The sequence below is a fragment of the Coregonus clupeaformis genome, chromosome 30 (genome assembly GCF_020615455.1).
Source record: "Coregonus clupeaformis isolate EN_2021a chromosome 30, ASM2061545v1, whole genome shotgun sequence".
Taxonomy (NCBI): domain Eukaryota; kingdom Metazoa; phylum Chordata; class Actinopteri; order Salmoniformes; family Salmonidae; genus Coregonus; species Coregonus clupeaformis.
The window spans coordinates 14,328,601-14,355,606 of record NC_059221.1 but is presented as its reverse complement, the minus strand read 5'-3'; the positions used below and the strand labels follow the sequence as shown (position 1 = coordinate 14,355,606).

General features: G+C 46.0%; 1 protein-coding gene across 1 annotated transcript in view; it reads left to right on the top strand.

Moving 5' to 3' along the window:
* The window catches only part of LOC121545850 (low-density lipoprotein receptor-related protein 1), a 147,986-nt gene that overhangs the window by 70,505 nt on the left and 50,475 nt on the right, over positions 1-27,006 (top strand). Inside the window, 18 exon segments of the mRNA XM_041856721.2 lie at positions 3,871-3,990; positions 4,264-4,392; positions 5,164-5,270; positions 5,567-5,720; positions 18,320-18,482; positions 19,083-19,305; positions 19,421-19,613; positions 21,522-21,671; positions 21,953-22,189; positions 22,461-22,641; positions 22,919-23,141; positions 23,414-23,603; positions 23,896-24,018; positions 24,267-24,407; positions 25,011-25,136; positions 25,248-25,364; positions 25,638-25,718; positions 26,459-26,626. Of these exon segments, the coding sequence (XP_041712655.2) occupies positions 3,871-3,990; positions 4,264-4,392; positions 5,164-5,270; positions 5,567-5,720; positions 18,320-18,482; positions 19,083-19,305; positions 19,421-19,613; positions 21,522-21,671; positions 21,953-22,189; positions 22,461-22,641; positions 22,919-23,141; positions 23,414-23,603; positions 23,896-24,018; positions 24,267-24,407; positions 25,011-25,136; positions 25,248-25,364; positions 25,638-25,718; positions 26,459-26,626 (2,826 nt within the window).

The window sequence follows — 27,006 nt, the reverse complement described above, 5'->3', positions numbered from 1 at the left end:
CATGTGTTTGATGCCATTCCATTTGCTCTGTTCCAGACATTATTATGAGCCGTCCTCCCCTCATCATCCTCCACTGGTGTCACGTGATCGATGGCTTTGTCCATTCATATATACAGTCATTAGTATGCATGCGTACATGAGCTAGTCTGTATCTGTTTGCTAGTGTTGTTCGTTCATCCTCCTGTGTGTGTAGCACATGCTGCCAGTGTTTGGGTCTGTTTGCTCACCACTCTGCCTCTTGACATGTCCCCCTTTCTCTACGAAGACTGCAAACAACGGCCTACACCAGTGGAGGCTGCTGAGGGGAGGACGGCTCATAATAATGGCTGGAATGGAGCAAATGGAAACCATGCTCCAGAAAATCGCACCCTATTCCCTAGCTCACTACTTTTGACCAGAGCCATATGGGCCCTGGTCAAAAGTAGTGCACTGAATAGGGTGCCATTTGTGACACAGTCCAGGAGGAGAATTAGGACAGGATCATGTCTAGGCATGTCTCCAGACCAGGCAGAGACAGATTGAGGAGAGCTGAGGGTTAGGAATGTCTCGACCCTGGGCTGGCCTGGATGAAAGGAGAGGTAGACACTGCAGCTTCCTCACTGCTAAGTGCCACTTGTATAGAAGCCAATAGAACATGCCCACTGACTCACATGCCATCTCCTTCAGTCAGCCAACAAGCAAGCCAGCCAATCAGCCAGCCAGCCAGTCAGTCAGTCAGTTTACAGTATAGATTGATGTAGCTGTGAATGGATGTGGAGTGATCAATAGGTAATCTGGTGTTGGGAAAGAGTCTTAGAAGTAATGAAGGTTGTGAAATAGTATGGAGATGATACTGTACTGATACCTGGTCAGGATCCTGTACTTGTTTGTCCCTTGTCCCTTTCACCCCCATTACCCCACCTAGTTTACCCACTCTGTTCAGGGCTTGTCAGTTGAAATATTGATCAGAGAGGCCCTGGGACTGGCCTGTCTGTCTATTGGAGGAAGAGGAGGAGTCTGAGTCTCAAATCTCTGGAAGACTGAAACAGGTTTCCCTCAAGAATTTCCCTGTATTTAGCGCCATCCATCATTCCTTCAATTCTGACCAGTTTCCCAGTCCCTGCCGAAGAAAAACGGACTTTATTTAACTAAATATGTGACTTCTGAAGGTAATTGGTTGCACCAGATCTTATATAGGGGCTTCATAGCAAAGGGGGTGAATACAAATGCACGCACCACTTTTCCGTTATTTATTTTGTATAATTTTTTTAAACTAGTTATTTTTTTCATTTCACTTCACCAATTTGGACTATTTTGTGTATGTCCATTACATGAACTCCAAATAAAAATCAATTTAAATTACAGGTTGTGATGCAACAAAATAGGAAAAACGCCAAGGGGGATGAATACTTTTGCAAGGCACTGTATTTCAATTGTGAAGCATTTGCAGTGCGACACAATAGGCTAGTAGGGACACAAAGCCCTCACCATTTAAACAACATTTTGTTGTATTAAATAATTATAGTCTATAAATTGCGCATGTGGGCTGTGACTTACTTAGAATTAAATACAAATGAAACGAAAAATGACTTTGAATTCATTTTTAGAAACACCAGTTTGGCCAGAGTCTGTGGCTTCAGGCTCATGTGATGGTGCCTGGAGAGCAGGCCAGCAGCCGAGAATATCCTCTCCGTGTTTGCAGAGCCACTCTTGATAAACACCCTTTTTGCCACTCTTGCCAGGCTGGGCAGAGACGCAGAGTTTTTTATTATTATTATTATTATTATTATTATTGTTATTATATATATATATTTTTCTATAGGTAGGCAAAATAACCCAATCAAAACAGAAAGCTCTTTGAAAGTTGGAATATACCAGGCCTATTGTATAGATAATAGAACAAAAATGAAGGAAACTTTTAAGATATCAGATTTTTAGTTTATAAATACTTTGCTACATTGACACAGTTATCTACCCACCTCGTTCATTTCTTCTAGCATGTGCACGTACAGTAGGAAGAACATCATCATGCTTTCGGGATACATGTCTTTTTAGATTCCACAATGATTCTTTAGTTGTGGACACTACATCACCACACTCCCTCTCTTGCTCTTGGTCCTCATCTTTGTAAGTCACCTTGATTTAGCACCTGTGTGTTTTATCAGTTTCTTTATGAAAATATTTAGCAAACTCCATGACAGTAGCTAAAGCAAGGGGCTATAGCAACACACAAGTAGACTACAAATGTAATACTAATAGACATGTCTCCCTAACCCCTGACATTAGAAGTCCTAGACGACCCTCCCTTACATCCCTCCCTCAGTAGTCCATCCATGCACTCTCTAAGTTTCTTTCTAGAGATTTAGACTAGTGAGAGGGTTGATGCCGGCCCATCCTTGGTGGAACTAAAAGGATCACTGTCGATGCTCTGACATGCTTGTTGAGCACTTCAGGCTGGTGTGTGTGTGTGTGTGTGTGTGTGTGTGTGTGTGTGTGTGTGTGACATGCTTGTTGAACAGTGACTCAAGAGCTGTGTGACGTGTTTTCTCAGGTCATTAACCCTGGCTAAATGGCTGAAAGAAGACTGCTGTTGTGGACAGTTGACTGGTGCCTTCTTTACTATTGGCGCTGTTGACTTTGTAACACTCCATGTCCTGTGGCAGAACGTCTATTCGCTGCAGTTTTCTGTATAGAAATTGAAGTAATAGAAGTAAATCTATTTCTATGGTATTCTGCTCTCATCTCCTCTCTGTGGCACAGTGGGGCACAACAAACAGAATTATAATTCCATTCTGTAGTAATTCTATGGCCACAACCACTGACTCTGCAAGCATATATTCAGTTTCAGACTCGTTCCCTGAAAGTGTCGTTCTTTGAAACCCACAGTCAGTTTAGATTAGAGATGGCCAGAAATTGAAATTGGGGTTCTTCGGGCAATATCCATTTATTGCTGTGCTGATTGTGATGGTTAAAGCTAGAGGCTCTGGCTATGGGATGGTGAGGTGGTGGCCTGGGGCTGATGTTGGCTTGGAGAGGCAGCACCCTGGCTAGCATTATCAGTTTGGCACAGTTTGCCTCTATGTGAATGTTAGTTTTGGTAATTTGACACAGTGTGTTCCAGTGAATGGGTGTGATACGGGGCACACACACAGTGTTCGCCTGCAGCTCTTCCTCTCAGCGAGACCACACAAAAGGGCCATTGTAGCCCCGAGTGCCCCACAGGCTTTACATAACGAGGACCCTTCAGTGGTCTAACCCCGTTTTGCTCCGCTCTCTCCTCTGGCCAGCCCCAACGGTCCGCCATGCCACTAATGGTCCCCTTTCAGCTCTGGCTGTCCCCTCAGCATGGCTGGACAGGGCTGTGGTGTGGACGTCCCATCACTCTCGTTCAGACCATTGTTGAGCGCTGACTGAGAAGATCCCACTCCCTGTGTGATACTGTCCTCCCATTGTGATGCTGTTCTATTCAATCTACTGCATGAGATTGTGTAGTCTGCTTTGGTGCAGTATGTTTACTTATCTAGGAAATGGGGTTATTGTACATGCCAGTAGGATTCCATGCTCTGCAAAGCTTTGTGATGACTCGTAGAGTGTTCATCTCACTTCCTTGCATTGCGTGTGTGTGGTTATCGGGGTTTCTTGGCAGCTCTTTGTTGGTGCACTGCAGTCTTCTCTCAGACACACCGAAAGACCGACAGCGTGCTATGTGGTCACATCTCTCATACCTGCCTTTTGATCTGAGAAGTTTGAGATTGTTGTCAGGCAGCATGCTGAAGACTGCAGCAGGCTGAAGACATGTGTATGTGTGCACCATGCTGTTTTCTTCCATCCAGGTTTCCTTCCATGTGTTTGATCTCATTGTGACCCCCTGTTTCTCTCTCTCTTTGGTAGAGCTTGGACCAGACTGTGCCACCCATGGCTGCGTTGGAAACTGTTCCGTGACGCACCAAGGGCCCAAGTGTTACTGCAACATCGGCTATGAAGTCAGCGAGGACGGAAAGACATGCAAAGGTGAGACAGACTCCTGGCCAGATCCATACAGTTACAGTAGCCCTATGAAAACAGTCCCAGGCCTGACCAGTGACCGACTGACTGGCTGACTGACTGGTCCACAGACTGACCAAATGTCGACTGACTGACTACTGACTGACTGGCTGTCTGGCTGGCTGACTGACTGGTCCACAGACTGACCCACTGTCAACTGGCTGACTGGCTGACTCACTGACTGACTGGCTGACTGCTTCACTGAATGGCTGACTGACTGTGCCCTGCCTGCCTCCTCAGATTTCAACGAGTGCAGTGTGTACGGGACCTGCAGTCAGACATGCTCCAACAACGAGGGCTCCTACACCTGCAGCTGTGTGGAGGGCTACCTACTGCAGCCAGACAACCGCTCCTGCAAGGCCAAGAATGGTGAGACACACATACACACACAGAGAGCATACAACCGCACACCACAGCCTCCTGGGTCATATTAACATACTGTGCAGACGTGAAGTCTACATGTGCAAACTTACCAAAGAGCAAAGCTAGACTTTATTTCAAATATCCAAAACGAATAATTGCATTTCAGTTTATTTGTTTCTCGTTGAGTCTGTATTTGAAGTGCTGTGTTATATTGGGGGAATCAGATTTGCATGGTGTGACAGTCTGTAATGCTGTTACAATTTAATTTAAAGGGATGAGATGTCAGACATATGCAATGAATCTGTGACATTTCTTCCTCCCTCTCTCTCTCTCTCTCTCTCTCTCTCTCTCTCTCTCTCTCTCTCCCTCATCCCTCTCTCTCTCTCTCGCTCTCTGTCTCCCCCTCATCCCTCTCTCTCTCTCTCCCCCTCATCTCTCTCTCTCTCTCCCCCTATCTCTCTCTCTCTCTCTCTCTCTCTCTCTCTCTCTCTCTCTCTCTCTCTCTCTCTCTCTCTCTCTCTCTCTGCTGTCTACATCTCTCTCTCCCCTTCATCTCTCTCTCTCTCCCCCTCATCTCTCTCTCTCTCCCCCTCTTCTCTCTCTCGCTCTCTCTCTCTCTCTCTCTCTCTCTCTCTCTCTCTCTCCCCTCTCCCTCTCTCCCCCTCTTCTCTCTCTCTCTCTCTCTCTCTCTCTCACTCTCACTCTCTCTCTCTCCCCTCTCTCTCTCTCTCTCGCTCTCTCTCGCTCTCTCTCGCTCTCTCTCTCTCCCACTCTCAGATCCTGTGGAGCAGCTGCCGGTGCTGCTGATCACTAACCTGAATGACATCCGCTGTACGTCTCTGAGCGGCATGCCCACCCGCCTCCCAGCCATAAGCACCAACCAGGTGAGCATTTCTCTGGAAGAATGTTAGCAGGCTGTGGCCTGGCTGCTTTAGGCAGCCTCTGGCACACATACTGTATCTACAGTGACGGTACAAGTTTGAATCCAGCCTTGTGCCCTTTGACACAAGGTCTCTCTATGTTTCCCAACTGTCATCTTCTCTCACTATCTGTTCAAGAAGTCATTTTTGTCTTACATCAATGACCACATTGGAAATAATCCTCTGGGATTTGAAACTATTGTAAAAAGTATATTGGTCTTTGAAAAGCACTTTATAAAACCCATTTTGTCCAAAAATAGACCACTGCCATGGATTTCAACTACGCCCAGGAAACGGTTTGCTGGATCGACGTGGGCGACTCGCCCGCCAACACCCATCTGAAGTGTGCCTCCATCCCAGAACTGAAGATTGTCACTAACATCAGGAACATTAACATCTCCCTCAGCCTGCACCGTGAGTAGAAGACACACACATAAACGTGCACGCAAGCACACACACCTACAGCCTGTACCGTGAGTAGAGGAGCCTACCTACCAGTCCTTCTTTACGTATTCCACCCTCCTGTATTTTCATTAGGAGAGGCACTGGTGAAGGTGAGAGAGGAAACCGATGAGACAGATGGGATATAGAGAGGAAAGAAATTAAATCAAAGGAAAAAAAGGCCAGAGGAAAGTGGCATGGAATCAACGCCTCTGGGGGCGATATGTAGTCCAGGATCAGCCTCAACTAGCCTATCGCTCCAACTAGAAGAACACACACACACATGTACGCACACACAGTAGAGGTGATGCAATACCACCCGGCGGCGGCGACTCTGAAACCTGCTCGTGGCAGCATAAAAGTTTAGAGCAGAAGTGCTGAGCGCAGCACTATTCTAGTAAAGGTTCCTCTTCAAGAACAGTGCTGCCCTGACATGGTGCTAAATCACTATGGATGAAAGCGTCGCTGATGTACAATAAGATCATACAGAGAGTAGTAGTTACAATATGCTTGCGAGGGTTAACTGGCACATTTTGCCGTACAATGTGGGACTGCACAGTATAGCTTGATGTACTGACACCACTATACAGTAAAGTAGAGTACAACACATCTCATGCACTGTTAATAATGTAAGGTTTGGTGCATTAGCCAATAGCCGTGATCCATTATAAACCACCTTCCATTATTGATTCTTATTGGATAGATTTACAGAGGGTGTGTTTCAAATGGCACCCTATTGCCTATTGGCCCTGGTCAAAAGTAAGGCTGGTCAAAACGAGTGCACTATAAATGGAATAGAGTGCCATTTGGTAATGTCTGGCCTGCAGTTTGAATGTCCTCACAGCCCACAGGCCCTGCATTAACTCAGGGCTATCATCTGTTGGGCAACACACACACACACACCCCTGGCACACTGTCTGGCCTGCAGTTTGAATGTCCTCACAGCCCACAGGCCCTGCATTAACTCAGGGCTATCATCTGTTGGGCAACACACACACACACACCCCCTGGCACACTGTCTGGCCTGCAGTTTGAATGTCCTCACAGCCCACAGGCCCTGCATTAACTCAGGGCTATCATCTGTTGGGCAACACACACACACACACCCCTGGCACACTGTCTGGCCTGCAGTTTGAATGTCCTCACAGCCCACAGGCCCTGCATTAACTCAGGGCTATCATCTGTTGGGCAACACACACACACACACCCCTGGCACACTGTCTGGCCTGCAGTTTGAATGTCCTCACAGCCCACAGGCCCTGCATTAACTCAGGGCTATCATCTGTTGGGCAACACACACACACACACCCCCTGGCACACTGTCTGGCCTGCAGTTTGAATGTCCTCACAGCCCACAGGCCCTGCATTAACTCAGGGCTATCATCTGTTGGGCAACACACACACACACACCCCCTGGCACACTGTCTGGCCTGCAGTTTGAATGTCCTCACAGCCCACAGGCCCTGCATTAACTCAGGGCTATCATCTGTTGGGCAACACACACACACACACCCCTGGCACACTGTCTGGCCTGCAGTTTGAATGTCCTCACAGCCCACAGGCCCTGCATTAACTCAGGGCTATCATCTGTTGGGCAACACACACACACACACCCCCTGGCACACTGTCTGGCCTGCAGTTTGAATGTCCTCACAGCCCACAGGCCCTGCATTAACTCAGGGCTATCATCTGTTGGGCAACACACACACACACACCCCTGGCACACTGTCTGGCCTGCAGTTTGAATGTCCTCACAGCCCACAGGCCCTGCATTAACTCAGGGCTATCATCTGTTGGGCAACACACACACACACACCCCCTGGCACACTGTCTGGCCTGCAGTTTGAATGTCCTCACAGCCCACAGGCCCTGCATTAACTCAGGGCTATCATCTGTTGGGCAACACACACACACACACCCCTGGCACACTGTCTGGCCTGCAGTTTGAATGTCCTCACAGCCCACAGGCCCTGCATTAACTCAGGGCTATCATCTGTTGGGCAACACACACACACACCCCTGGCACACTGTCTGGCCTGCAGTTTGAATGTCCTCACAGCCCACAGGCCCTGCATTAACTCAGGGCTATCATCTGTTGGGCAACACACACACACACACCCCTGGCACACTTATTAGAATGGAAAACTCACTTGTTAATATAGACTTAAGATTGATAATTATCACTGCTCAGTGTGACAAGGTTTATCTTTGTTGGTGTGTTCCTGACAGAGTGCTACTACTAGTGGACAGTAATGTACACATTTTAGTGTGTGCGTGTAAAATGTTCCCTTGAGAATAAGCCTGAGGCATGGAAACACAGACATGAAGAAAACAAGTTATGAGTTGGGTGAAGGACTAGAATGTGGGACACAGTTTGAGACAAACCTACGACTTGATGATTGGGCATTTCCATCTAAAAAGACCCATGAGGACCAAAGTGAAGTTCGTAGGAGCATGTCAAATTGGGTGTCAAATGAAAACTAAGAGTCTATATTTTTGAGTAATTGAGGCATATAAAAAAAAATTCAACTTATCCTAAAAATTAGAAATAAGCAAAGGCTTTGATTTCTGGTCAAACATATACCAGAAAAAGTCTTAAGGTATTAGAAATGCATCAAAACACAATAATGTTGAAGCAAAGACCCCTGCCAACTAATATCAACACTTATATTTAGTTTTGGAGAAATAATTTGCCTTCTGTAAGTTTAAGAAACATTGCCTTGTAATTCCGTTACCAAAAACCTACATCTTTAAGATATTTTCACATTTCTCTCCCTCCTGAGGAGGGATAAGGAAAGTTCAGAGAAGTAAAGGTAGATGGTAGACCTACCGATTAGTTATATTGTTTTAACTGATATCAAGTTTGTTTATGAATGATTAAGTGATTAAAACTCGTAAATCTGTTACCAGATCGGAATTACTGCAATTGAATTGTCTAAAATGAGAAATCATAGTAGTCACAAACCTCAGTTGGGTCACCTGCCAGTCTTCCCTTCCACTGGCATACTGTTATATTCAGCTCATAACACATTTATTTTTATCTTTCTGTCGTCTGGTGTTCAAAGCAAGATTGTTAAAGCAGTCTGGACAACCCTTCCCTCTCACTCTCTTTCCCTCTCTCTCTCTGCTGCTCTCTCGCTTCTCTCTCCAGTTAATGTCACCTCTCCCGGCTCTTACTGAAACCTAACATGATACCTACCACCTACCCTCTTTCCATTTACTGTAACAAGCATCCTCACCCACTGAGCACCGAATGACACCGGACGTCCATGGACATTGAAAAGTTGTTGAAATTTGGTCAGTCCGCCTTGGCCAGACCAAATCTGAACCAATCATAGACGTCTGTTTCACAAGTTTGGACAGAATAGTACAGTACTGTATAGTGAAGAACAGTAGAGTACAGTAGAGCACACTAAAGTAGAGTACAGTATAATGTACTGTACTCTACTGTACTGAACATATCTACTTTACAGCTCTACTGTGCTGTACTATGATGTCCAAACTTGTGAAATATAGACATCTATGATTGGTTCAGATTTTGGCTGGTCCGGACCAACCAAAGTTGGTCTTGTTTGGGGGCGGAGCTCGAAACAATAATAGCCAGTGTGTAGAATAATACCCAAATATGCTAAATAAGGATATTGCATATTCCTACATTTGTGTACCTATACAGGATACATCACCATGAAGAGAATGATATTCATATCCATTATTATGCATTTATGTATAGTACAGATCAGGGACCCATTATGTAATTCCGTTACCGTAATTCCGTTACCAGATGTAAATCAACTTCACCTACTGTAGTTCAATAACCAAAATAATTGTTTTCAAACTCAAGGTGTCATGTCATAGCTGACGCCCCATTCTTTCTGCAGACATCTTTGATTTTTAAAATGTTTTTACCCCCTTTTTCTCCCCAATTTCGTGATTACGATCTTGTCTCATCGCTGCAACTCCCCAACAGGCTCGGGAGAGGTGAAGGTCGAGTCATGCGTCCTCCGAAACATGACCCGCCTAACCAAGCTTCTTAACACCCGCTCGCTTAACCCTGAAGCCAGCTGCACCAATGTGTCGGAGGAAACACTGTTCAACTGACGACCGAAGTCAGCCTGCAGGCGCCCGGCCTGCCACAAGGAGTCACTAGAGCGCAATGAGCCAAGTAGAGCCCCCCCCCCGGCCAAACCCTCCCCTAACCCGGACTACGCTGGGCCAATTGTGCGCCGCCCTATGGGACTCCCGGTCACGGCCGGTAATGATCGAACCCCAGGCTATAGTGACGCTGCAACGCTGCGATGCAGTGCCTTAGACCGCTGGGCCACACGGGAGGCCCTTGAATTATAATTCTGATAGAGTTTTTGGTAAACGTGGTCGCATAAAAAACTGAGGGAGAATGTACTGTAATTCTGTTACCAGTAAATGTGTTTTTGTGAACGTTTCTATGTAATTTCTTCTAAGTAGTCCTTGTGCATAGAGTTGTATGGTTTGTTAAACTTTGAAATCAATGGTTTATGTTTGGCATACATTTTAAAGTGAATTTGTTTTGGGTCATACTGTGATTCTGTTACCGTGGAATTGCCCGATTTTACAAAATGCTCAAATTCACAATCACTTCAAATGGTATCAGAGATACTCAGAGTTACTGTCACTGCTGACACTTGGAAAGAGTGCATAGAGTCTAAGTACTTTTTGAGAAAGATGTGGGGAGAGAATAGGAGGAGAGGACATAAGGAATCAAAGAAAGACAATTGAGAAGAAGCCACACTGTCTTATACCCATATACAACCTATTGTCTCTTTACTGTGTAGCCTACATTATATACACAGACTGATTAGTGACTTATTAGCAGACGGGATAGCAGCGGTGTTGTCAGGAAGCACTCACGTAGAGGAATCAGTCAGTGTGCCCTGTCTGCGAGCTCTCCATCTTGCTACACCTGTCAGTTGAGATAATGTGACAGTTGTTGTGGGTGAATATGTGTGTGTGCATGCGTGGTTGTGCGTGTGTATGTATTACTGAGTGTTTGCTGTAAGGTCACAACAGTGTGAGGTGGGTGTTGAGGGCAGGAAGTGTCTGGGTGGTTAGGTTACCCAGGAAACTTAACTTTCCATTTCCCAGAAACAGAAAGATAATTTAAAAGAATCACTGTAAGAAAAAGAGCCAGTAGAATGAATAGGACTGTTCTCTCCAATGGTGTTGTTGCTTAACCCACAACTCTCCAACTCTCCCTCTGCTCTCTCTCCTGTCGCTCTCTCTCTCTCTCTCTCTCTCTCTCTCTCTCTCTCTCTCTCTCTCTCTCTCTCTCTCTCTCTCTCTGCTGTCTCGCTGTCTCTCTCTCTCTCTGCTCTCTCTCTCTCCTCTCTCTCTCTCTCTCTTTGCTGTCTCCATCTCTCTCTCTGCTGTCTCTCTGCTGTCTCTCTCTGCTGTCTCTCTCTGCTCTCTCCCCATCACTCTCCCCATCTCTGTCTGTCTGTCTGTCTATCTCTCTCTCTCTCTGCTGTCTCCATCTCTCTCTCTCTCTCTGCTGTCTCTCTCTGCTCTCTCCCCATCTCTGTCTGTCTGTCTGTCTGTCTGTCTGTCTGTCTGTCTGTCTCTCTCGTTCTCTCTCTCTCTCTCACTATCTGGGCCTAATCAATGCCTTCTGCAGCTGTAAGTGTTTAGAGTGGGATATGGATTAAAACAGATACCAATGGGAGTATCACTCTACTTCTGCTCCGTGCTCAATAGCCAAGTTTCCCCTTTGTCTAAATCAGAGCCTGGACCCGGGAGAGAGAGAGAGGGGGAGGGAGGGAGAGAGAGAGGGGGAGGGAGGGAGAGAGAGAGAGAGGTCACATATTCTGTGCCTCCCACCTGTTCCACAACAATACACTTCCTAATGCAGAAAAGTGCCAATTCATGTTCATTATATCCAACCCAAAATAACCCAATACCTTTTGGTGCTGCTGTTCGTTTGTTTCATTTCTTCAAATATGAACTTTTTGAGAACATTAACAAAGGATGGAAGTAAATTAAAATGCTGTTGTCTCCTAGTGCTGTTTTTGAACAGAGTGAAATTGAATTGGAAGCCAATTTCCTCCCAAGGCTTTTTTTTGCTTCACACCTCCCTCGCACGCATGTGTGTGTTTGGGAAACAAGTTTTGCTCATCTATATTCATTCAATCTCTGTCCTCCTGGGCTTGTTTTTATGAGTCTAAGTATTTGCAGTTACCACCCTCGGAACATGAGATGGGGTGTGTCCCAAATGGTACTCTATTACCTATTTAGTGCACTACCTTTGATTGGGGCCCATAAGGTTCTGGTCAAATGTAGTGCACTTTATAGGGAATAGGGTGCCATTTGGGACGTAGATATGGAGAAATATGCCAAAACCATGGCGGCTGATTGTAAATAATTGATTTCCTTCTTGGAATTGCACCAATACTTTAATAGTGTTAGTGAAATAAATAAAATCAAATGTATTGGTCGCATACACATACTTAGCAGATGTTATTGCGAGGGTAGCGAAATGCTAGGATTCCTAGATCCAACAGTGCAGTAATATCTAACAATACACACGAATCTAAAAGTACAAGAATTTAATTAAGAAATATATATAGGTCCCCTGTAGCTCAGTTGGTAGAGCATGGCGCTTGCAACGCCAGGGTTGTGGGTTCGTTTCCCACGGGGGGCCAGTATGAAAATGTATGCACTCACTAACTGTAAGTTGCTCTGGATAAGAGCGTCTGCTAAAATATATATAGAGTGCCTTCGGAAAGTATTCAGACCCCTTGACTTTTTCAACATTTTGTTAGGTTACAGTCTTATTCTAAAATGGATTAAATTGTTTTTTTCCCTCATCAATCTACACACAATACCCCATAATGACAAAGCAAAAACAGGTTTTTCAAAATTTTTGCAAATGTATAAAAAACTGAAATATCACATTCACATAAGTATTCCAACCCTTTACTCAGTACTTTGTTGAAGCACCTTTGTCAGCGATTACAGCCTTGAGTCTTCTTAGGTATGATGCTACAAGCTTGGCACACCTGTACTTGGGGAGGTTCTCCCATTCTTCTCTGCAGATCCTCACAAGCTCTGTCAGGTTGGATGGGGAGCATCACTCCACAGCTATTTTCAGATCTCTCCAGAGATGTTCGATTAGGTTCAGGTCTGGGCTTTGGCTGGGCCACTCAAGGACATTCAGAGACTTGTCCCGAAGCCACTCCTGTGTTGTCTTGGCTGTGTGCTTAGGGTCGCTGTCCTGTTGGAAGGTGAACCTTTGCCCCAGTCTGAGGTCCTGAGCGCTCTGGAGCAGGTTTTCATCAAGGTTCTCTCTGTACTTTGCTCCGTTCATCTTTCCCTCGATCCTGGCTAATCTCCCAGTCCCTGCCACTGAAGAACATCCCCACAGCATGATGCTGCCACCACCATGCTTCACCGTAGGGATGGTGCCAGGTTTCCTCCAGACGTAACGCTTGGCATTCAGGCCAAAGAGTTCAATCTTGGTTTCATTAGACCAGAGAATCTTGTTTCTCATGGTCTGAGAGTCCAAGCGGGCTGTCATGTGCCTTTTACTGAGGAGTGGCTTTCATTTGGCCACTCTACCATAAAGGCCTAATTGGTGGAGTGCTGCAGAGATGGTTGTCCTTTTGGAAGATTTTCCCATCTCCACAGAGGAACTCTAGAACTCTGTCAGAGTGACCATCGGGTTGTTGGTCACCTCCCTGACCAAGGCCCTTCTCCCCCGATTGCTCAGTTTGGCCAGGCGGCCAGCTCTAGGAAGAGTCTTGGTGGTTCCAAACTTATTCCATTTAAGAATGATGGAGGCCACTGTGTTCTTGGGGACCTTCAATGCTGCAGAAATGTTTTGGTACCCTTCCCCAGATCTGTGCCTCGACACAATTCTGTCTCGGAGCTCTACGGACAATTCCTTCGACCTCATGGCTTGGTTTTTGCTCTGACATACACTGTCAACTGTGGAACCTTATATAGACAGGTGTGGTTCTTTCCAAATCATATCCAATCAATTGAATTTACCACAGGTGGCCTCCAATCAAGTTGTAGAAACATCTCAAAGATGATCAATGGAAACAGGATGCACCTGAGCTCAATTTCGAGTCTCATAGCAACTGGTCTGAATACTTATGTAAATAAGGTTTTCAAATTTGTTCAAATTTTTTGTATAAATGTGAAAAAAATTCTAAAAACCTGTTTTCGCTTTGTCATTATGGGGTATTGTGTGTAGATTGCTGAGGAAATTGTTTTATTTAATCCATTTTTAGAATAAGACTGTAACGTAACAATGTGGAAGAAGTCAAGGGGTCTAAATACTTTCTGAAGGCAGTGTAATATTAGGACGAGCAATGTCGGAGTCCGGAGTATAAATACAGTATATATGTACAGTACCAGTCAAAAGTTTGGACACACCTACTCATTCCAGGGTTTTTCTTAATTTTTACTATTTTCTACATTGTAGAATAATAGTGAAGACATCAAAACTATGAAATAACACATGGAATCATGTGTTAAACAAATATATATTTTATATTTGAGATTCTTCAAAGTAGCCACCCTTTACCTTCATGACAGCTTTGCACACTCTTGGCATTCTCTCAACCATCTTCATGAGGAATGCTTTTCCAACAGTCTTGAAGGAGTTCCCACATATGCTGAGCACTTGTTGGCTGCTTTTCCTTCACTCTGCGGTCCAACTCATCCTTAACCATCTGAAATGGGTTGAGGTCGGGTGATTGTGGAGGCCAGGTCATCTGATGCAGCACTCCATCACTCTCCTTCTTGGTCAAATAACCCTTACACAGCCTGGAGGCCGTGGCTCGGGTGGTTGTTGTCCTGATGATCTTTTTGGCCTTCCTGTGACATCAGGTGCTATAGATGTCCTGTAGGGCATGCGGTGTTCCCCTGGTGATGCATTGGGCAGAAAGCACCGCCCTCTGGAGAGCCCTGTGGAGCCTAACAGGATGCTCTCAATGGTGCATCTGTAAAAGTTTGTGAGGGTCTTAGGGGCCAAGCCGAATTTCTTCAGCCTCCTGAGGTTGAAGACGAGCTGTTGCGCCTTCTTCACCACACTGTCTGTGTGGGTGGACCATTTCAGATTGTCAGTGATGTGTACACCGAGGAACTTGACACTTTTCACCTTCTCCACTGTCGATGTGGATGGGGGCATGCTCCCTCTGCTGTCTCCTGAAGTCCACGTTCAGCTCCTTCGTTTTGTTGACGTTGAGGGAGAGGTTATATTCCTGTCACCACTCTGCCAGGGCCCTCACCCTGTAGGCTGTCTCATCATTGTTGTCTGTTGTCGTTGGAGGCATGCGTGGCCACCCGTTCATGGGTGAACAGGAAGGGGCTGAGCACGCACCCTTGAGGGGCCCCTGTGTTGAGGATCAATGTAGTTGGCGGTGTTGTTTCCTACCTTCACCAGTACACAGTTTAACCTCTACGGGATCGGTGTCCAGTATACGGGACGGTTGAGCTAACGTGCGCTAATGTGATTATCATGACTGTTGTAAGTAACAGCAAACTTTCCAGGACATAGTCATGTCTTATATGGGCAGAAAGCTTAAATTCTTGTTAATCTAACTGCACTGTCCAATGTACAGTAGCTATTACAGTGAAAAAATACCCTGCTATTGTTTGAGGAGAGTGCACAACAACAAAAAACATATCATGGCAACTGGTTTGATACATTCACCTCTGAAGGTAAATAATGTACTTACATTCAGTAATCTTGCTCTGATTTGTCATCCTGAGGGGCTCAGAGATAAAATGTAGCATAGTTTTGTTTGATAAAATCCATTTTTAATATTCACATGTAGGAACTAGGTTCTACAGTTTGAACCCTTGCAGCCATCTAGATGTGTGAAAGTTAGTGTATAAGCTAATGATCCATCATGTATGACATTCCTGGGAGTGTGTAAACTTACATTTTGTATTACCATATCATTTCTGTATGTTCTCTATAGTTATGTACTTGAAAATGTATAAATTGACCAATTCGGCACAGACTTGATACAAAATAGTCCAGTATTGCAATGCTTCACTGGGTCAATCTGAACTTTGCACACACAATGCTGCCATCTAGTGGCCGAAATCTAAATTGCGCCTAAACTGCAATATTATATTGTGACCTTTCTCTTGCATTTCAAAGATGATGGAACAAAAAAATTAATAGAAAACGCATGTTTGGTTGTTTGTATTATCTTTTACCAGATCTAATGTGTTATATTCTCCTATATTAATTTCACATTTCCACAAACTTCAAAGTGTTTCCTTTCAAATGGTATCAAGAATATGCATATCCTTGCTTCAGGTCCTGAGCTACAGGCAGTTAGATTTGTGTATGTCATTTTAGGTGAACATAAAAAAAAGGGTCCAATCCTTAAGAGGTTAATGGTACTGGCAGGGTTCTGGTGGTGTGTAAAGGGGTCTACAGACCTTATGCAAACGCAGCGCAACGGAGTACGTGAATGTCGTTTTACGTCACAAAATGGGCGGCTCCTTGTAGTTCGCTCCGACATTCGACGTACTCCCGTACCAAATTAAAATTGGGATGCACCGTATCATTCCTTGCGCAGCTGTGGGGGCAGTGTTGTCGCTTGGTTCCTTGATCTTATCTATAGGCTATGCATCATAGTAACCTGTTTTGCATTGATAACCAAATATAATCTGAGACTGTTCAAACAATAAACCAAACAACATTGTAGCCTTATTAGAATCCCCCCATATGTATTTTGTTTAGCACTAATAACTAGTGATTCCAGGCTATTGTGAAATGGTAAAAACTGCTGTAGCCATGTGGCTTTTCTTCATGATCAAAACATGATGACGTTCTATTTTTAGCTGATATGTGAGTGAATACATTCAAGCAGCATATCAAACTGGGATAATGTTGTAGGTTACACTGGCAAGTATAAGAATATTTGCCAGGGCATATTATTTCATTATAAATCTGATTATTTCACATAGATGTGGGAAGCTAAAAAGGCTAGCTAGCTTTCTGTTTTTAGCCAGCTTGCTACTACTAGCAAGGGAAGACGACTCTTCCCTGGTTTCCACGACAAAGGAGAAGATAAAAAAAAATAGGAAACACGGACCGGCGAGGGTATCATGTTACGAAGATGTCAGCTTTTCCAAAAATCGGACTTCACGCGCACGCTTAGATCAACAGAGTGAAGCTTGTATCGGCCTTAAGGAGTGGTGGGAGACTAGCTGGGGGTTCAGGTTGGTGGCCACCCGACCACCACCTCCTCAGCCCTGTCTAGATTTCAGCTGCAGAGTATCAGATCCATCTGTGGCAGAGCAGGCTTTTCCCTTTGAAGCTCTGGGTGGTACATTAGGCCCAGATGTCTGCTGCTCTAGCCTGGTCTCAGATATTTTTGTGCTGTTGTGCCATCGGTGTGACAATGACCATAGGAGTTGGCAAGACAGCACAAACAGATCTGGGACCAGACTATCTCTGTCCCACTGTGGATTAGCCCAGACTGCAGCAGCATAGTTTAACGTTCCTCAGTCATCCAACCCGGGGCTTGTCTCTATGTGGTGCCAACCCTGCCATGGGACTAAACAGGGCATTTGATGTCACAGAGCCCTGGGAGTCAGGGACAGGCTATAACTGCTGGAGTCACAAGCTGGGATAGGTTAACTACAGGGGAGTGGGATGGGACAGTGTGGCCCAACATCAAAGTTGCTCTGTGGATTAACTATGGCTTCGATTTACGGGGGCTGGTTGGTGGAGTACAGCGCAGTGTATTAGGAGCTCTCTCACCCCTCTTTGAGGAAGCATGGTGGCAGCTGTTAAAACACAAGGCCACATGAGCCCCCCTCCTCCTTCCTCCCCTCCCTCCCTCCCGCCCTCCCACAGCTGGGTCTCTCTGTGGGACGACCCCACCACCCTCCCCACCCCACCACCCCAGCCGCCTTCTCACAGATAGACTCTCATTGTCAGAGCCCTTACTGGGAAATCAGCTGGGAGATACCGAGAGGGACAATCCACAGACTCCAAAATAACACCATTAGCATTTCATTCAAAGCCAGATCTTTTCCCCCGTTCCCAGTCAGTCAGTCAGTGCTCAGACAGGGTGAGTGTCTGTCTTTCACATGGAGAAAGTGTTACCCTTTCCACACTACCATACCGACTCAAACTGTACTTCACTGTGCTGGCTCTGATTAACATTGTCCTTTCAAGCATGGTTCCAGCAACTATGTTGGAAACATAACCAGTACAGCTTGGCTCAGCTCAGTAGTTTGAAAATAGCATATAAATGAGGCCGGGTTGTGAGGCAGGGTGGGGCCATGTCAGGTCACCAAGCAGGCTGTGGGTTGGGGTGGAGAGGGTTAATGTCTTTCTCTCCCAGTGGGTGAGCTGGGCTTATGGGTTGTGTTTGGGGTCACTGACACTGATTGGAGTTCAACTCTGATACGGCAATCTCTCTCTGTCTCTCTCTCCCTCTTTCTCTCTCTCCTTCTTTCTCTCTCTGTCTATCCCCCCCATCCCTCGATCCCTCTCTCTCCCACATACTCATCCTCCTCACCCTCTCTCTCCCACACTTATCGTCATCTCTCAATCCCTCCAGATGTGGAACATATGGCTATTGACTGGCTGACAGGAAACTTCTACTTTGAGGACAACGTGGACGATCGTATCTTTGTGTGCAACGCGGACGGCCAGACGTGCGTCACCCTGCTGGATCAGGAGCTCTACAACCCTAAAGGCATCGCCCTGGACCCCCTGATGGGGTGAGCACTACCCCACTAACAACCCCAGAGACCCCTAAATTAGTGACCACAGAAGACCATTTGTTTACTTCCCCCTGGTCCTTCTGGTCAGATGAATGCTGACCCAGCCCTTAGTCACTGAAAACACTTCCTCCTCTGATCACTTCATCTTGCTGACGGTGACACTTCAAAATAGTTTGGTACATCCTGTATAGTTCCTTTTTACAAAGTGTCACTTCTCAGTTTTGGATGGCATCTCCTGGTGAAGGATGTAGACAACTACTTTACTAACCACACTCAAATATTAATTAAGGAAGTACAGGTAGTCTGATGGAATATACGGTCAGTCCTCCCTTTCCTCTATCTAATCTTCCTACACACTCATGGTTTCTTCATCTCCTCTCTCTCTCTCTCTCTCTCTCTCTCTCTCTCTCTCTCTCTCTCTCTCTCTCTCTCTCTCTCTCTCTCTCTCTCTCTCTCTCTCCTCTCTCTCTCTCTTTCTCTCTCTCTCTCTCTCTCTCTCTCTCCTCTCTCTCTCTCCTTCTCTCTCTCCTCTCCTCTCCTCTCCTCCCTCCTCCCTCCCTCCCTCCCCTCTCCCATCTCCTTCCCTCTTCCCTACAGGAAGGTGTTCTTCACAGACTACGGTCAGACTCCCAAGGTGGAGCGTTGTGACATGGATGGTCAGAACCGGACCAAACTGGTGGAAAGTAAGATCGTGTTCCCCCACGGTATCACCCTGGACTTGGTCAACCGGCTGGTCTACTGGGCCGATGCCTACCTGGACTACATAGAGGTTGTGGACTACGAGGGCAAGAACAGACACACCATCATACAGGGCCTGCTGGTGAGGAAATGAATGACTCAAGGAAGATATTCCATTAAAACAGATACAGACATAGACAGGCACGCACACACACAACCACCAACTCCGCCTGTGTGTCTGTTGTTCATTCTGTCAGATTGAGCATCTGTATGGGCTGACGGTGTTTGAGAACTACCTGTACGCCACCAACTCAGACGAGGGCAACTTGAACCACGCTAAGACAAGCGTGATCCGTGTCAACCGCTTCAACTCCTCTGACTTCACGGTGGTGACCCGGGTGGACCGCAGCGCCGCCCTGCACGTGTACCATCAGAGACGCCAACCCCCAGGTAGGTACACACCCACAACCCCCATGTATTTACCCAGAACAGGCACTGCAGGTATGGGGCAATCGTTGCCGTGGAGGTTGGTATGTAGTGTGGTCAGGCTTTTGTTCCAGCCCGGCACGTGTACCACTAGAGACGCCAACCTCCATGTACAGTGGGGAGAACAAGTATTTGATACACTGCCGATTTTGCAGGTTTTCCTACTTACAAAGCATGTATAGGTCTGTCATTTTTTATCATAGGTACACTTCAACTGTGAGAGACGGAATAAAAAAATCCAGAAAATCACATTATATGATTTTTAAGTAATTAATTTGCATTTTATTGCATGACATAAGTATTTGATACATCAGAAAAGCAGAACTTAATATTTGGTACAGAAACCTTTGTTTGCAATTACAGAGATCATACGTTTCCTGTAGGTCTTGACCAGGTTTGCACACACTGCAGCAGGGATTTTGGCCCACTCCTCCATACAGACCTTCTCCAGATCCTTCAGGTTTCGGGGCTGTCGCTGGGCAATATGGACTTTCAGCTCCCTCCAAAGATTTTCTATTGGGTTCAGGTCTGGAGACTGGCTAGGCCACTCCAGGACCTTGAGATGCTTCTTACGGAGCCACTCCTTAGTTGCCCTGGCTGTGTGTTTCGGGTCGTTGTCATGCTGGAAGACCCAGCCACGACCCATCTTCAATGCTCTTACTGAGGGAAGGAGGTTGTTGGCCAAGATCTCGTGATACATGGCCCCATCCATCCTCCCCTCAATACGGTGCAGTCGTCCTGTCCCCTTTGCAGAAAAGCATCCCCAAAGAATGATGTTTCCACCACCATGCTTCACGGTTGGGATGGTGTTCTTGGGGTTGTACTCATCCTTCTTCTTCCTCCAAACACGGCGAGTGGAGTTTAGACCAAAAAGCTCTATTTTTGTCTCATCAGACCACATGACCTTCTCCCATTCCCCCTCTGGATCATCCAGATGGTCATTGGCAAACTTCAGACGGGCCTGGACATGCGCTGGCTTGAGCAGGGGGACCTTGCGTGCGCTGCAGGATTGCGTGACGGCGTAGTGTGTTACTAATGGTTTTCTTTGAGACTGTGGTCCGAGCTCTCTTTAGGTCATTGACCAGGTCCTGCCGTGTAGTTCTGGGCTGATCCCTCACCTTCCTCATGATCATTGATGCCCCACGAGGTGAGATCTTGCATGGAGCCCCAGACCGAGGGTGATTGACCGTCATCTTGAACTTCTTCCATTTTCTAATAATTGCGCCAACAGTTGTTGCCTTCTCACCAAGCTGCTTGCCTATTGTCCTGTAGCCCATATCAGCCTTGTGCAGGTCTACAATTTTATCCCTGATGTCCTTACACAGCTCTCTGGTCTTGGCCATTGTGGAGAGGTTGGAGTCTGTTTGATTGAGTGTGTGGACAGGTGTCTTTTATACAGGTAACGAGTTCAAACAGGTGCAGTTAATACAGGTAATGAGTGGAGAACAGGAGGGCTTCTTAAAGAAAAACTAACAGGTCTGTGAGAGCCAGAATTCTTACTGGTTGGTAGGTGATCAAATACTTATGTCATGCAATAAAATGCAAATTAATTACTTAAAAATCATACAATGTGATTTTCTGGAGTTTTGTTTTAGATTCAGTCTCTCACAGTTGAAGTGTACCTATGATAAAAATTACAGACCTCTACATGCTTTGTAAATAGGAAAACCTGCTAAATTGGCAGTGTATCAAATACGTGTTCTCCCCACTGTAGGTACACGCCTAGGGTTGCAAAATTACGGTTTTCCAGAAATCCTGGTTGAAAGAATCCAGATGGGTATCTATCTATCTGTCTGTATCAATCATCATAGTTGTTGCCATGTTGGTGCCTAGTGCTGACCTCTGACCCCTCTCTTGTCCCCTGGTGCCCAGTGAGAGAGAAGAGTCATGCGTGTGCCCCGGACCAGTTTAAGAAGCCAGGAGGCTGCTCAGACATCTGTCTGCTGGGGAACAGCCACAAGACCCGGACCTGCCGCTGTCGCTCTGGATTCAGCCTGGGCAGTGACGGGAAGTCCTGCAAGAGTAAGTACTTTACATACGTGAAGTTTTGAATTGAATTGAATCCCATACACTGAGCATAGCACGAAAATCACACACAACAGCATAGCACAGAACTCCATACAGCACAGATCTGCAATTTATATTATAGTAATATGAGTTGAAATAAGTCTCTAGAACATAACTTTTATATTTACATACTCTTTGGACAGAACATATCTTGTTTTGTTGCTCAGATCTTGTAACTAACCGTTCAGCGATATTCCCATGTTGATGATGTAATGTTGTCGATGTTCCCTCTGCAGAACCTGAACACGAGTTGTTCCTGGTGTACGGTAAGGGTCGCCCTGGCATCATCCGTGGCATGGACATGAATGCCAAGGTCCCAGACGAGTTCATGATCCCCATTGAGAACCTGATGAACCCGCGGGCGCTGGACTTCCACGCCGAGAGCGAGTTCATCTACTTCGCTGATGCCGTCAGTTACATCATCGGACGGCAGAAGATTGACGGCACGGAGAGAGACACCATCCTGAAGGATGGTAAGGAATGTCTGATCTAGTACCATAGTATTTAACATTTAATGCGTTACAACAACCTTCAGTTCCACCCTATTGCAGAATTTAATCGCAATGCATATAGATTTGGGATGCATTTAGAATCGCAATATATATTGAATGTATCATGACAGAAATGATAGAAGTAATGTTATGTGGTCATGAAGTCATGAAAGGCATGGTGGACAGTCACCCTCATTCCCTCCCTCTCTCTCTCCCTTCCTCTATCCCTTCCACCCCCCTTTATTTCCCTCAGGCGTCCACACCGTGGAGGGGATAGCGGTAGACTGGATGGCAGGTAACCTGTATTGGACAGACGACGGGCCCATGAAGACCATCAGTGTGGCCAGGCTGGAGAAGGCCTCTCAGACACGCAAGACCCTCATAGAGGGCAAGATGACCCACCCCCGTGCCATCGTAGTGGACCCCCAGCACGGGTCAGACATTTTCGCCCTCCTTATGTTCCTTTGCTACAGTATACATCTCACACAGACCTCAATCTATGAGAATGTATTGGAAAATGTTGGCAACTTTCCCAAAATGACCAGGTTTTCCAGAAATCCCGGTTGGAGGATTCCTGGATTTCCTGCTTATTTGCTCTTGATTCCAGGAGTCTTCCAACCAGGATTTCTGGAAAACCTGGGAATTTTGGGAAAGTTACTGGAATTTTCCACTCTTAGTATTGATTTAACAGAGCGTGTGGTACTGTTCCAGGTGGATGTACTGGACGGACTGGGAGGAGGACCCCAAGAAGACTAACCGAGGGAAGATCAAGAAGGCGTGGATGGACGGCACTCACGACCAGGTCCTGCTGACCAGTAAAACAGTGCTGTGGCCCAACGGTCTGAGTCTGGACATCCCACAGGGCATCCTGTACTGGGTGGACGCCTACTACGACCGCATCGAGTTGATTTACCTCAACACCACCGTGCGCAGGGTCAGTTCGACTGGTTACCAAGCCTTAACCCTAATGATAATGATCGTGATAGTAACACTGGTTGTCACAAATGTAAAACCTTCCCACTGGATACCAGGGTTCAGTCCTCATGTCCACCCTTCCCACTGTTTCTCACACCTGCCTATATCCCCCTCTGATTGCCAAACTGTCTAAATAAAGTGTCAAAAATATATGTAAAAAAGGGTTATATGGTTTTCACCATGACCATGATCCATGTGCCATGATCCTCTTCTCTCTTTCTGATTGGTCAGAATGTGTACGAGGGAAACGAGTTGAACCACGCCTTCGGCCTGTGTCACTACAAGCACTTCCTGTTCTGGAACGAGTACCGTGGCGGCAGCATCTTCAAACTAGACACCACCACCAGCACCGTCACGCTGCTCCGCAACGAACGTCCACCCCTCTTCGAGATCCGTGTGTATGACGCTCACCAGCAGCAAGGTAACTTTACTGGTAACACTTAATGGGTAACACTATATGGGTAACACTTAATGGGTAACACTATATGGGTAACACATTGAACACGTTTAACAGTGTCATAAGCACGTCATAAAGTGTCATCATAACACATGCCAAAACTTCTTATGCCACAAAACCATAAAAGGTTATAATATATCAGTGATTTAGCTAGTCTACATATGAATGAATGAATACTTTAATGTCCCATAGGGATATTTGCTTGGTAACAATGCTAACAGACCTGTCTGCCTTTCTTCTGTTTGTGTTTCTATAGGCACCAACCTGTGTCGTGTGAAAAACGGCGGCTGCAGCAGTCTGTGTCTGGCTATCCCTGACGGCAGGTCCTGTGGCTGTGCTGACGACCAGATACTGGATGACGACAATGTCACCTGTAAAGGTATGCATTGGGACGCTCTCAGGATGGTCTTAAATTAGAATAGTTTCAATGATTACTGTACTGATCTGGAATGTCCATGTTTAAGCTGGTGTGTAGAGAAGCAAATGTCACAGACATGCTTTCTTTAGCTGAATTGGTTGTAAAACCCCTCATAAGTAGATCAATCCATCCCATATATGAACAGCTGAGATTGAGAGACATTGCTTTGCTACAGTATCCGTAACAGTTCTCTCCTTTTCTCTCTCCAGCCAACCCCACCTACATCCCTCCTCCTCAGTGTCAGCCAGGGGAGTTTGCCTGTAAGAACAACCGCTGTATCCAGGAGCGATGGAAGTGTGACGGTGACAATGACTGTCTGGACAACAGCGACGAGGCGCCCGAGCTCTGCCGTGAGTAGTGTCACACCGCCACGCCGTCGCCGGGGTTACTGAGCAACTTACACACACACACACACAACGACAACTCACACACGACACACACAGTTGAGAATCATGTGCTGTGAATTAGCAGCAGCAGTGCATGAGCTACAGTTAAATCCAAGCCCTAATACTTCCTCTTCTTTGAGCCATCCATCAATCACCATTAAATATCAATTGAGTGTTAAATAGGTCAATCGTTTCTCCATCCAACTCTCTCTTCATTCGACAATTATTAACACTAGGTTTCCTCTGTGTGTACATGAAAGTTCTTTATGTCTCTAATGCTTGGCTGGAGACCAAGTTGTCCCACTTCCAGTGGATGACGGAGCCATCAGAGTAGCAGAAGCTCAATCATCCCCGAACATAATGTGCTTATAGCTGTGTAATGTCCACTTTATGAACTTACAGTTAACATAAATAGTTACTGAATATCCCTAATATTAGTCCAGTTATAGAAGACTCCTCTATGACCTAGTCTCTCATAGTGATACTGTATACGCTTGTCTAATTCTATTGATCTTACATTCAAATTCGAATGTTCTAATTCTACTGTGTTTCTTCTCCCTCCTCCAGACCAGCACACGTGTCCATCGGACCGGTTCAAGTGTCAGAACAACCGCTGTATCCCGCTGCGCTGGCTCTGTGACGGGGACAACGACTGTGGCACCGATGAGGATGAGTCTAATACTACCTGCTCAGGTAGACACACACACACACACACACACACACACACATAGACACACTACATACGCTATACACACCTGCCCTTCCCATCTCTCTCTAATGCAGTTATTCTCCACCCCTCTCCAGCTCGTACGTGCCCGCCCAACCAGTATGCGTGTGCCAGTGGGCGCTGCATCCCTACCTCCTGGAAATGTGACCTGGATGATGACTGTGGGGACCGTTCTGATGAGCCGGCCTCCTGTGGTGGGTCCTTCTCACATCACACATCACCTCTGTAGCATTCTATTCTTTGTAGTTTAATGTTGGAAACTTAACTCACTATACCTGAAGCCCGGTCACCAGATGTACTTATGCTTTAGCCAAGCAAGAGTTTGGTTAGTTGGAAAGTTATATATATTTTTTTTACACTCTCACTACTTAGTTTGAAGTGGGCCAAGAGAGGTCTGTTTGTTGCCCATGGTGGTGTTTCTAGGATGTCATTTTTAAAGGTTCCCTTTTACCTCTCCTTCTCCCCAGCCTACCCAACCTGCTTCCCCCTCACCCAGTTCACCTGTGCCAACGGACGCTGCATCAACGTCAACTGGCGCTGTGACAATGGTGAGCATAAATCTTCTTCAAGCATTATAAGCATTAGAATTCATAAGCATTTACAACCTGTATAATAATGTATTCATTCTTAAAAGTCTAAGCCTTTGTGGGTGGGGGTGTTCTAAGCTGACATATGGAATTGCTTTAAGATGGTCATACTTTGGATCATTTAGCTAAAACTACCTGGAACCGGTTACCCTCAGACGAGTCCCGTGACACTTGTGGGGTCACATTATTTTGTAGCCCAAATGGTTCGGACGCTACAAACAGAAGTTGGCACATCAACGGTACCAACTTCAGACGAGCCATTGAGCAAAACGGAGACCATTTGTGAGAGTCTCCCCTTTCCATAGACTGGTCATAATAGTTTGTAGGTCAAACCATTTGGACGCTACAAACGTTTTGGAGAGAAGACCGATTTTTGGGGTGTCTCATGGTCTGATGCGGAAGTGTGACATCGGCGGATGTGGAGGATTGAGACGCAGCCCATACAAAACAATGATATCTCTAGCTTAAACTGATTTTGATGGGGATTTTTTTGTTATGTAACTTGTTATGTGTTATGATATTGCTTATGTTTGTATTATGTTACGCACCGGTGCGTCAATCGACATTTATAATGGCTTATTCATGAAAGTTAGTAATAAATGTTACCTGTGTGTCTCTGTGCGTCTCTGTGCGTGTGTGCGTGTGTGTGTGTGCGCGCCTGCCCTTTCCGCCTGTGTCTCTCTTTCTCGCTGTGTGTTCAGACAACGACTGTGGTGACAACAGTGATGAGGCAGGCTGCAGCCACTCCTGCTCCAGTGTTCAGTTCAAGTGTAACAGCGGCCGCTGCATCCCTGAGTACTGGACCTGTGACGGGGACAACGACTGTGGAGACTACAGCGACGAGACCCACGCCAACTGTACCAACCAGGGTGAGTTCTGGTACTGGTACTGCCGCTGTGCTCTTGAGCAAGGCACTTGACCCCTAAACTGCCCCAGAGGCTACCCTGGCTTCCAACTCCTCTGGGCGAATTTGGACTAGTATTGTTATTCTACTGTACCACCCCAATGGAGGTTATAGAGCACACGGCAGGAGAGTGACATTGTGCTCATAGTGAAATTAAAGTGTTTGCATGATTCTAACAGTCTGCATTGCAGTTTGCATTGCTCTTCACGTGAAGGAGAGTATACAGTATATATCCCAATACCCATATATGTCCTCTTTTTAGTATACTAGTATATTATCACCACATTAAATGCCTGTATCCATTTTCAGGCTGTGTATATGTTGTTGTTTGGAGTGTGTAGTATG